At 31.4% G+C, this 11,704-nt stretch overlaps 1 protein-coding gene across 1 annotated transcript in view; it reads left to right on the plus strand.

Moving 5' to 3' along the window:
• The first annotated feature begins 252 nt into the window (after positions 1-252).
• The window catches only part of LOC128997476 (nose resistant to fluoxetine protein 6-like), a 17,085-nt gene continuing 5,633 nt past the window's right edge, over positions 253-11,704 (plus strand). The window contains exon 1 of the mRNA XM_054423115.1: positions 253-258. Within this exon, the coding sequence (XP_054279090.1) occupies positions 253-258 (6 nt within the window). The remainder of the gene's footprint in view (positions 259-11,704) is intronic.

Genomic DNA, 11,704 nt, shown 5'->3' on the forward strand with positions numbered 1-11,704 from the left:
ATATTTCGAACGTGCCAGTACATTTAATTCACCACAGTTCTTTATGTGACCGAATTTGCGTGATTGAAATCTTAGTTAAATAGCCTAATAGTTAGGTTATTTGTGTAAGTTACTGTATTTGAATACAACTTGCAGGATAGATGTCAGTAAACTTGGACGGTAAACAATGACCTAGTAGTAAATCAAGTCATGAGATAACGGGCCATAACAACATTTAAAGGTGTGGAAGGTATCTTTTTACATATTTTAGTAATGCTGGTAAGTACCACAATCATTTAAATCGTACTACAACAAAGCCAAATAACCTGTTTAATGTCAATAATGACAAACTACGCAATCTTATATATTAAACAAATTTTGTTTTCTTTTCCGAGTTCGTTTGGCTCTTCTACCCGACCGATTTTCATGATTGAGGTCTCAAGTATGCACGCACAGATTTCACATCAAACATCAGCATATATTAATCTATTGTATTACTCGACCAAAAAACATAAATTTGATTTATTTTTGAATTCTCACTTCAATTTAAGATGTATTTCACCAGTTATAATTATGTAATCCTATTTATTTTGTTCTAAGAACCTTGAGTGAAATACTGGCTTTTGTTTAATATATTAGTTATTAAATTCGGACGAGTTTCAAGTAAAAGCAAGGTGAATAGCCAACATAAAAATTATTTGTATAAGGGATTTCTATTATTAAAAATCAATAGCTCTAGTATTGTATATTTGTTATGTGTTTTAGACTCAAAATAAACAGTAAGTTATAGGCTTTAATTTGAGCTATTGGTCGTTTGGATCAGTTTAGTTCAAGATTACTCAATACTCAGTATTACTCAATCAAAAATTATAAATTTAATTTTGTTCTAGGATATTATATTTATTTTAACGCTGCGGAGCAGCATGGTTCCTCTAATTGGCATTAATAAAACTGTCACCTAACTGTCTGTCATTAAAACTAAATTGCTGATGAAGTTCAATTTACCTAAACCACAAACTTGATCTTCAGGTTTCGATCTTGTCCTAGTCATAAATTTAAGACTAGGAACTGGCAACGTTTCGGCCTCGTTTTAGGGAGCTATCATCAGAGCAAGCGTCAAACACCCCACTTCTACTGGACATGAGATCAGCGAAAGTCAATCACAATACTTATCAATGGTGATATATTGTTTTATGGTTATCATAATTTTTTTCCCGGTATCCGGTTACACAAGAAGAGCTATATAATATTTCTCTATCTCTAAATTCTCTAACAATACATGCACTGTACTTTTTAACTAAGAACCTTATAGTTAAAATAAGGTAAAACTCTTCTAAGACCCCTACTGCTGACGCATATTTATTACTTTAATAATGTGATTAAAAACAACGATTAAATCGAGGTCTGTGCGCTTAAGTGAGGGTTTATTTAAAAACAAATATATTTTCCCTATGTTCTCCTTTAAGTAAGTGGTAGATATTCGTGCGGCTTGCTGGTTCATTCAAATTCGTGATCTTTATTAGCTTTCGCACTACATTTCAAATGTTTATAAATCATAAAAAAAGTTTGAAAATAATACAAAAATTAAAAATAGTTGTAAGAGTTACCAAGCACTTTTGGACAAAATAAAAGTGATAGTTTTAAAATATCGCCAGTATATTATCTCAGGCTGGCTGAAAGTTGCTTTGCCAACTTCCGCAGTCATTTCCTTTTCATATCAAAAACGAACCTCCGTGACATCATCACATCAGGAAATATACTCTACTCGATTTGTTTAGAAAAACACTATAAATGTGATTGCATGATAAATACAAGAATGAATCCATCTTCGTTATTTACTTGTGAATAATCATTTATCATAGTTGGCAATCGCTCTATTTACAATATTGTATTTATCTTGGTTATGTTAAACTCATACACCTAAATATCAATCTAAAAAGGTCAAATTACCCAATGTCCGCCAATTTACCGTTAAAATTATAATTTGAAGGATATGCATTTCAGTGTTTTAATCACCATCGTCAGTCCTTATATAAGCTCTTGATCTTCCCCATTACAGGTGCGTCTTGCAGTTGTATCACGAACAAACAAAAAATTATACATATAAAGACATAAAAGGAATAAATACACAGTAGGCCACCTTTTACTTTACCGTTGTACATGTTTACGCGCGTTGATAGTGTATTCCGTAAAATTTTGCTAAAATATCAATTTTTTAATGGGAAGATTTTCAATTATTATCTGTAAATGTAAATGTTTATTACTGGATCGTAAACTAACTCTAACTATTATTGCATCTCACCGTTATTATCTTGGTTATCATTGTAAGCGTGTTGTTAATAGTCACTGCTTACACAGAAATTAATTAACTACACCTAAATACAAAATTTAATATATATCACAACTGCGAAGTCGTGAGAATTGTTATTGAACTAAAGTTATCATCAAACAGTTCATGGACGAAACATATTCTGTAGACGATATAATCCCTTTCGTAGAAATGCATATATAAAACACTACGATAATAGTTTCAAGCACATTGTATATTTTGTTTTAATAAACTAAACCAACCACTTAGAAGACGCCTACTGTAAAACGACGAAAGCTCTTCGACAAATGGAAAGCAGTGGTCAAGTGAAGAACATAAATTGTCTTAATTGTGTTCACTGCAGACGACTTTTACTGTGTTTTTAGTTTTACTGCTCCATTTAACAGACTCAGAACTCAGAAAATGCCCGCGTGCTCTTGAAAGCCTCGATGTCCTTCATTGAACACAACTCAATAGGTAAAATATAACGTCACAAAACAATAGCCCAATATAATACTCTGCCAATATTAGTTTACTCAATAGAGTCATACTTAAGAATCAAAACAACTCTATATTGTTTACTTTTGTTTTCGTCAGTTAGTAATGTAAAAACAAAAATTTGTCAATGAATTAACCTTCAGCACCACAAGTAATTCGCAACAAAAGATCGTGAGTAGGTCGTGTGGTAGCGTTTAATTTTTATAGTGAGCTCAAATAAATGTTTATATCATAAGTACACTAAATGTCGATGGTTTTTTTTGCTTGTTCGTGTTGCATTAATTGGCAAGATTAAACGGTTACCATCTGCATTTTAAGCATAATATGATTAGGTATTTTAAACATTCAACCTATGAAAAGTATTACGGAATAAAATTAGTTTCTAACAAGTGTTTAAACAACTACTCTAATATGTAACTAGATTAATCGAATTTAAACATAACGTCCTTGGCGTTATGTTTCATACTGTGCGGCTCATTGAGCCGCACGGGTTCTCTAGTCGTCAATATTTCCTGTGTATTTTCACTACTGTACTGCGATATTATATTATCTAATTAGTACTGTACTATGGTTGCAATACGAGTAAATAGCATGAGCTTTCTTATTTTCATTTAGTAGTTATTTCAATGGTATCTTTAATCTATAAAATAAGTGTATTTTAGTTTTGACCTTGAAACAAAACTTGATAAAAATATCCCTGATTATAACATTGTATTAAATTCACCCAGAAAGATAAAGTATAGAAGCAATATTATGGACATTTGCCAACATTTGGCGTCTCGTTGGCGATAGCCCAGTCACTCTGGGCAAGTGACGTTGTCTTTATAAACCGAACCGGATTATTCTTATTGTCGTAAGTTGTGTATGTTGTAGTAGTTTGTACTTGAAAGTAACTTATTATATGTGACACCTATATTGAGCTGGAGATTTAATTTGTTTTTTCGCAGTAAACTTAGGCCTACAGACCACTGTATGTTTTCACACAATATTAGACTAAGTATAACGGAATGTAGGCTACTAACCAACGCAAGTAGACCTCTCATCCAATGTTGAATCCGAAGTTTATTTTTCATGTCTAGTTCAGGTTGGTGACGCTAGGCGCTAGTGTCAACGTAATTTTCTTTAAAATATGTTACAGTTAGTTTTATAGTTTGTGCATTACTGTCTGGTTATACAACTAGGGGACACGTGTTTTATGATTATATAGTTTAAATTGGTTAAACGAGGTTTTAAATAACTAAAGTAACACGAAACAAATTGTAAACAAAAACATGATCCTAGGGGCACTAGATGGAAATAACAATACAATTATTGTCTTTATCTGATCTATAAGAACGACAAACCTACTAAGGGACTATATGAGAGTATGTGTAACCTATATTAATGCACCACAGTAAGAAGCAGATACTTTTGGACGGGCATTGTTGTTTGGGTTGTAATAATATCAATTACTCGTAACATAAAGAAAAATTAAACAATTATACTTTTAGTATAAGCATTGACTATATAAAGTCAATGGTATGCTAATAGATCACAAAAATAGTTTTTCACGAGATATCGTTTTATTTTATATAATTAAATCTTAGTTCATATATTATTTCAAACCTTCGACGTCTGCTTGCGTTATTAATCTGTTTAATAATATGGTTTGTTACTATCCTAGTGGGTAGCGTCTCCGACTTAGGTGCGGGAGAGACGGGTTCAATCCCCGACACATCCACAAAACTTGGGGGGGGTTTGAACCGCTTTTCCAAAAAGGGTTTTTGTATCTCCTTAATGAATTTCCATTTGCCTGATTTGATTTTCACTTAAATCTATTTAAGTAGCTTTAAGTTTAACAAGTACCTAGGTTTGCTGCTACAGGGAGGTTAATAAAGTGTGTTTATTGTAAAATATTAATAGCTTGGAAAAAATTTATAAATTTGTTCAAAATACATTCATAAACAAGCAAACCACAACAGTTTGCAAATTCTTGATAAGAATATCATGGGAATTTTTAATTTAAGGTGTTTTGTAATTTCTTCATAACCATTTAGCACATTAAAACGCTTCTATATACTAAATTATTTGTTAATAAGCTCCAAAAAATGGTTTGGAAAGAAATTGCAATTTTTTTTATTTTGTGGGTCAAAAGTGCAAAACCAATTTTTACGTCATAAAACCCCGTTCCCATGGTCCGCGATCATGCTGTTTCGCAAGTTTATCCCGCCATACACCTTCAAGCCAAATTTCATTACTCAAGTTATCGCGTTCACGGACATATATACATATATAAAAATGTTAACGAATAGTGCTTTTGATTTGGTTTTCAATCTTTGGATTAACATTTCTATTACGATTTGAGTTGCCACTACAAATATATTTTCTGCTTATTTCAATGTCATAAAATTAAAAAAAGAAAAAGAAACACTAAAATATTTTTGTACAAACTAAACCCACGAAACCTTAGCCACGCATTAGTTAGAGTCATTCAACATGTAGATTTATAAAGCAAAACTATTTTCCCTATTAAATATAGGCTATTTGTATTATATTGTACTCATCTTATTCCGATAAACTTATTGAAATTTTACCAAACAGAAAAATTGTATTGCATAGACTGTTTAAAAAACTTACAAAAGTATTTTATAAACAAAGTTAAATATCCTGATATACTTTGCAAAGTTGTTGCTTTCTATTGGCAAAGTGGTTTTCCTCAACATCCGCAATAATTTCCTCTCCAGGCCGGAACTGAACTTCCGATCTTGCAACTGGCCAATCTGAACTTAGCTCTGACGTGTACTGTTGGATTTTAAACTGAGCTTAAATAACTTCGTATAAGATGTTATCAAATGGTTTAAGTAGTTGTGCAAATTATTAGGTACAACCGTTAAACAACTCAACCCTTAAACATTAAATTGAGTGAAAAATGGATTTAGGAGTACACTTGGACAGCACTTGAATATGTTTGGATACCCTGTATATTGTTTTTGTATCATCATTTCAGAATAAATAAAGGGAGTTTGCTTATTTTTGAGTTTTAAAATGTCATACCGTAACTATACGCATACTTGATTTAGTTTCTCATTGTTTCATGTGATTATATGAAAAGAATATCCCTTCCAAAATAGATTCATCCAGATTACGTTTTAATGTGAGTGTAAACATCCATTAGATGGGTTCAAATATCCAAAATGTTTAAATAAATAGATGTGGTTTTTGTTTTTGTTCTGGAAAATCAGTTAGTGGCTGTATGTTTGATAACAGTCTGGCTTATAGCCCTTTGAGCTCCTTGTATGACAAAATATGCTGTTACCGTATTTTTCAATAATAATTTCTTTATAAATTCATATGCAGGGTGTTTACAAGCTCCCTGGAATCATATTGTCTATTTGTTCCTTGTCAAGACAGTAAAATTCTCAAATAAACATGGGTATAAAATGTCTGCTTGTCTGTCTGTCAGTATGTATATTATTTTTATAAATGTACTTAAAATCTTTGAACACCTTAAGCGATTAACAATCAATTGTAAATATTATTTTATAACTAACTCCCCTTATTTATAACTGCACATTAAAATGAAGCTTATTTTTCGGTCAAGTTTCGATCGTACACACTATACTGATTTGTCATTGGTGAAATAACATGGCGGGAAGGTAATTAGTGGAATGGGTTCTTGTGTATGATACACGGTACGTCTCAAGGGCGCAAACTAATTAAATTTAGTAATGTATACGTTCCAGAAATATGTGTTTTGTCACAAGATTAACCTGTATTATTATATCCATAACGTTTGTATAAAATTATACGAGTAAGGGAAATATTTACCAACGTGAAATGTAACAGTTTCAACCTAGTTGTAAGTTACCACCTGTCACACAAAGCCCTCTAATTAAGATGTGTTAGGACTTCAAGGAGTTTCAAGTGTCAGACCACATCAAGGCCGCATGCGTACACACATGTTTGCCCCATTAGACGGAACATGGTTCGAAATAACGTATACACTTAGTACTGGACACAAAGCAAATCAATTAATTGAAGTTTCAAATTAAGTTCTTTATGTGTAAAAGCAAAAGTACCCAACGGGATGATCTTTTTCGCCACATTAATGTTGAAGCAATTTATCATGGGAGTTGTCATTTTACAGTAATAGGAACGTAACTGTACATAAACTATTTTTGAAACCTAAAAACTAAATAATAATAATAACTTGTATTAAATAAAATGTTTATATCGGAAAAAAACTAATTTAACATTTACGTAATTTTATTATAAGGCCAACACATCAAAACGAAGTAATGTGAAAATTTTATCATCAGTTAATTTACTTGTGTTAAATAAGTATTTTTTTATTCCAGCTAAGTGTATCTAATTGTTTATAAAAAAGTTTGCTTACGTGAGTATTATCAGTCCAAATAGTGAAACAGTTATTATTTTACAGTAGGTAGTACTTTTAAAATTTCTCCAGACACTATGCAAATATTATACATACCACAAAAACATTTCAAAATGTGTTTCAAAATCATGGATTATGTAGTCTAAACTTAACTTGCATTCATTGTTATATTGTATGTTGTGATTTATTTTCCAAATTTAGGTTAGGATGTGGGATATAGTAAGTCTGGTCATGCAGGCCTACTTCATGCATAGACGTTGACCTGACCTCAATTATGTAGGGCTGTTCAAGTGAACAATGGCAGAACTGATTATAATTACGGCGTCTGGTAACAATGTAAGCTGTGACGTCATTCCACTTCATGTGAGGCTATTTATAAAACATAAAATCTGTTTTATTCACAGCCATAGCTATAATTTATATTATTAATTTACATTCAATATACAAAATTATATACTGTTGTAATGAATTCTCATTATGGATATTTTAACAACTTTATCACACACAAACTAACAGGTGTCACACTCCATATTCATGGAATTCATGTTGTTTGTGAAATTGATGAAGCAAGCGTTACTACGGTATTTTTTTACAATAAGTTATCATATGACGCCTTATTCTTTTAATTAAAGTTTATCCACCCCAAAATATAATTATTATCATAATAGTAAGTTTTTTGTGCTACGAATCTTCCATAATAGTGATATAATATGGTTGTTTACAATATCTAGTTGAAAAATTTGTATCCTGTAGTAGGCTACAATATTTATAATATTTTTTTTTAAGTTCAATATAATTAAAATATCATTTATAATTTTGATACGTGTAGAGTGTAAATAAGTACCATAACTTAGTTTAGGACCACTATTGTTCGGTATTAAATTATGACTTATTTTGCATTACATAAAGTGCATTACCAGTCTACAATAACTCTTTATGTATCCATCACTTGAATTTCAGTATACAGTAAGTCAAGTATTTTACTGTCTGAGAACCGATGGTTCAGTTACCAATTCGTACTTTGTGTTACTATAGTACACCAGTTTATCTTCAAAGTAATAAACATTTATATTTATTGTACTAAACGCATTATAGTTTGTATATTATAGTTTATACATTGTAGCTTACAATCATTCAAAGCTGCTCGGAATAAATATTAAAATCGATTGAACTGACATCTATACCGAAAAAGCGTGTAGCGTTGTCTATAACATGTAATTTAAAACTACAGTACAACGTTACGCTTGATATTGTTTGTTTAATAGGCCACATGCTTTTGACACATTTCAGTTAAGAACTAAACAACTACGTCAACAAAGTGGTGGAAGATCGGATGTTGAGGTCAGATCATATTAATGCTGAATGTTCCTCACCGGATGTTACTTACCGCTTGTATTGGGCCATAAATAGTTGATGCAGTCAAAATGTTATATGTTAGCTTGTAGAACCCGGTTAGTACCGGAGTTTTTGAACGTTTCGTTTATCTATCTATACTATTATACAATTGAGGTTGTGTCTGTCTGTCTGTGCAGCTATCACGACTAAAATACTAAAGCGATACAGCCAAAATTAAGCATGAGTATTTTACACATATATCTATGAATGTCATAGGACTATTCCCATTTACTAGAGTTCCCCTTGGATGTCCAAAGTTGAGTGGTGAAATTATAAAAAGTAAAAGTAAAATATTTCAAAATTAAAATGTTAATAATTGGTCTCCATGGAAGCATGAGAAAATACACAATGTTTACATTTGCGTTGTCATTTCAATGTATACATCAGAACTGCCAACAATGCTTAATTCACAACTTCAGGCAGCTGATCCAAACAAAATAAATTACATTTTAAACAAATAGTTGTCAACGCACCTTTGGGTTGTTACCAACAAAACACTTCATTATGATCTAAGAATTCAAATAGTCAAAGAAGAAATTACATAATCTAGTGAAAATACATGATCAAATTGGAAAATAGTTCAAATCATCTTGCACTAAATTTATTGGACAAACACAACACCATTTACAGCCTGAATGAATACGATATTGGACCTCCCATTCAGATTCGGCTAAGTGTTATAAAAATTATCTTTGTTAGCTAGTGTTTACAGTGGTCAATCACTAGCTCATGTTCTTCAAGTTAACTTTTAATGTGGTATTGTTATTGCATTTGCTAATTGATCTACTCTTTGAACAGATTGTAAATTAAATAAAGCTTAAAAACCTATGTGGTAGATTTATTTATTCTAAAAGTGTGTTATGAATTTATTCTAAAACTATGTCATTGATTAAGGAAATAAAAAAAACATTCTATAACCGTTTCTGCATCAACCAAGCATCAGTGTTCATTCGATCTGCATATTATTAAAGTGTCTTAAGTTATGATAATAATGTTATTGATAAATTTTCGTGTAATCGGTAGGACAGTTACAATGTAAGTTATTCTTTTTGTATAAATTTGGAGGCTTTTTGTTTATAAACTTGAAGTACCGGTACTTAAACAGTGTTTGGATTACAGTAGGCGGTATAGTACATCCACCCGTTGCGAAGAACGGGTAGAGCAGCTAGTTTAATATATAGCCGCAATTATTTAAATACCTATATTTTTAGTTTACATTAACACAGCAGAAAACTTAAGCATGTCTTTCCTTAGTCACTAACAAGACTACAAGATCGCGCAACTCATCATACACTCATCTCCATTCATACTTGGCTTAAAATACCTACATTCGTATGCTCGTTATTTCATAAGAAAGTATTAGTAATAGGTTGTTAAGAACATTGAAAATCACATATCAAAAATCCCTATAACGATGAAAACTTTAGAAACAACCAGAGCTATCACTAAAACATATAGTTACTATTTTGTTGTATAGGATATGAGTGAACATAAAAGACATACTTCGATTAAAAACGTATACGATATAACTTCCTGGAAGATATTATTAGTATACATTAGTATACTTTTTTATACTTTATACTTTTAATTGAAATGGCCACCATACAGTTTTTTTTTGTGTTGGTAAAATTGGTAATATATTAAGTAGCAATCTAAAAGTGATTGACATCCAAACATATTGCAGATAGTAAACTAATTAAATATTCTGAATTAAAATGATTATTCAAATAGGTTGGACTGCAGTGATTTATGATGGGTGTAGTTATGTTGTTTATAAACACACGAAACATGGTCCAGAACACAGAGAATATTGAACCTGATATTTTATTCATCTATAACTGATCCACCTCGGTCAATGTTTTCTGATCAAGTAATGTACCTACAGTAAATAAACTAAAAAATATTCAAAAAACACAGATAGCGGCAATAATGGTAATATACAAGGTGCCCTGGGCGGAACTCTCTACCAACTTGTTCCGGTATTATTAAAAGGTATTATTGTCTTGTTTTTGGCCATAGACAAGTCAAAATATAATATTCAAAAATTTAAACACTCAAAAGTTGCTCGTATAGCCGCATTTTTTAAAATTAAAGAATGGCTTGTTATAAAGATATGCAATTTGGTATATGGCCTACTAGTTCAAGAAAAAATATTATCCTACCCTATACTCTTACATGAGCAATATTTGCTTGTATGCTTGCTTACACAAAGATCTTGAAAAACTGCTTGAAGTATTTAATTCAAATGTTGTAAATAATTTATTTCTGTCCTAAAAACATGTTAATTGCAGTTAAAACTGACAATAAAAATCTAATTACGTAAAAAATTGAATTATAAGTCGATTCTTTTACATCGGCCTTGGGTTACTAAGTAACCATGTTGGTTGAACAAGGAATAAACGGTATCAGCAATCTGAGACATAATTTCTCCCATAAGCTTGTCAACAACCTTTATCATAAGTAAGCAGTGGGAGTAACTAGCCTATGCTAATTTTGTAGGAAAAAATCACAAAAGTTGAAATAACTTTTAAACCGTAATTGTTACAGCAATCATTATTGCATTGTTGCATTTTTTTGTTTAGAATTATAAAGACCAAAACACATTATTTTATTAAAAAGAGGTTTTGTTCAAAATCCGATTTTTTTTTATTTTATGGGATATATTTTGATGGGGAAATTACAATAAAAAATCAAAATTTTGAACAAATGAAAAAACTCATGGAGATACCACGGATTAGAACCTCCAAACCAAATTTCATCAAAATCGGACTACAGGTGTATGTAGCTCTGTACATATCCACACTCTCTCACACACACAGACATCGAAACCCACTTTTTGGGTTCAGGGTGACCCAAAACAGATATATCCACTCAAACTCAAACTAGAAAATTCGATGAAAACAATACTTTCTCCATACAATAGAGGAGAACGTATACAGCTGTGTATACACAGGGGATAGGGTCCCCGTGAATTTGCCATTGTGCCACGCACGCCGACAAGTGCCCCACTAGAGACAAAAAAAGAAAATAAGATTATAACTGAACTGGAGTCACTACTCTCTCGCTTGTTAAACATTTAAGAAAAGCGTGTCATCAAGATGGCCGCTTTTTGCTGTAATTTGTTTGTCACACTGTCTTTGCGTTTGGTT

Source organism: Macrosteles quadrilineatus, unplaced genomic scaffold (genome assembly GCF_028750875.1).
Source record: "Macrosteles quadrilineatus isolate MER2022 unplaced genomic scaffold, UCM_ALF_1.0 Scaffold_6__1_contigs__length_79288215, whole genome shotgun sequence".
Classification (NCBI taxonomy): Eukaryota; Metazoa; Arthropoda; class Insecta; order Hemiptera; family Cicadellidae; genus Macrosteles; species Macrosteles quadrilineatus.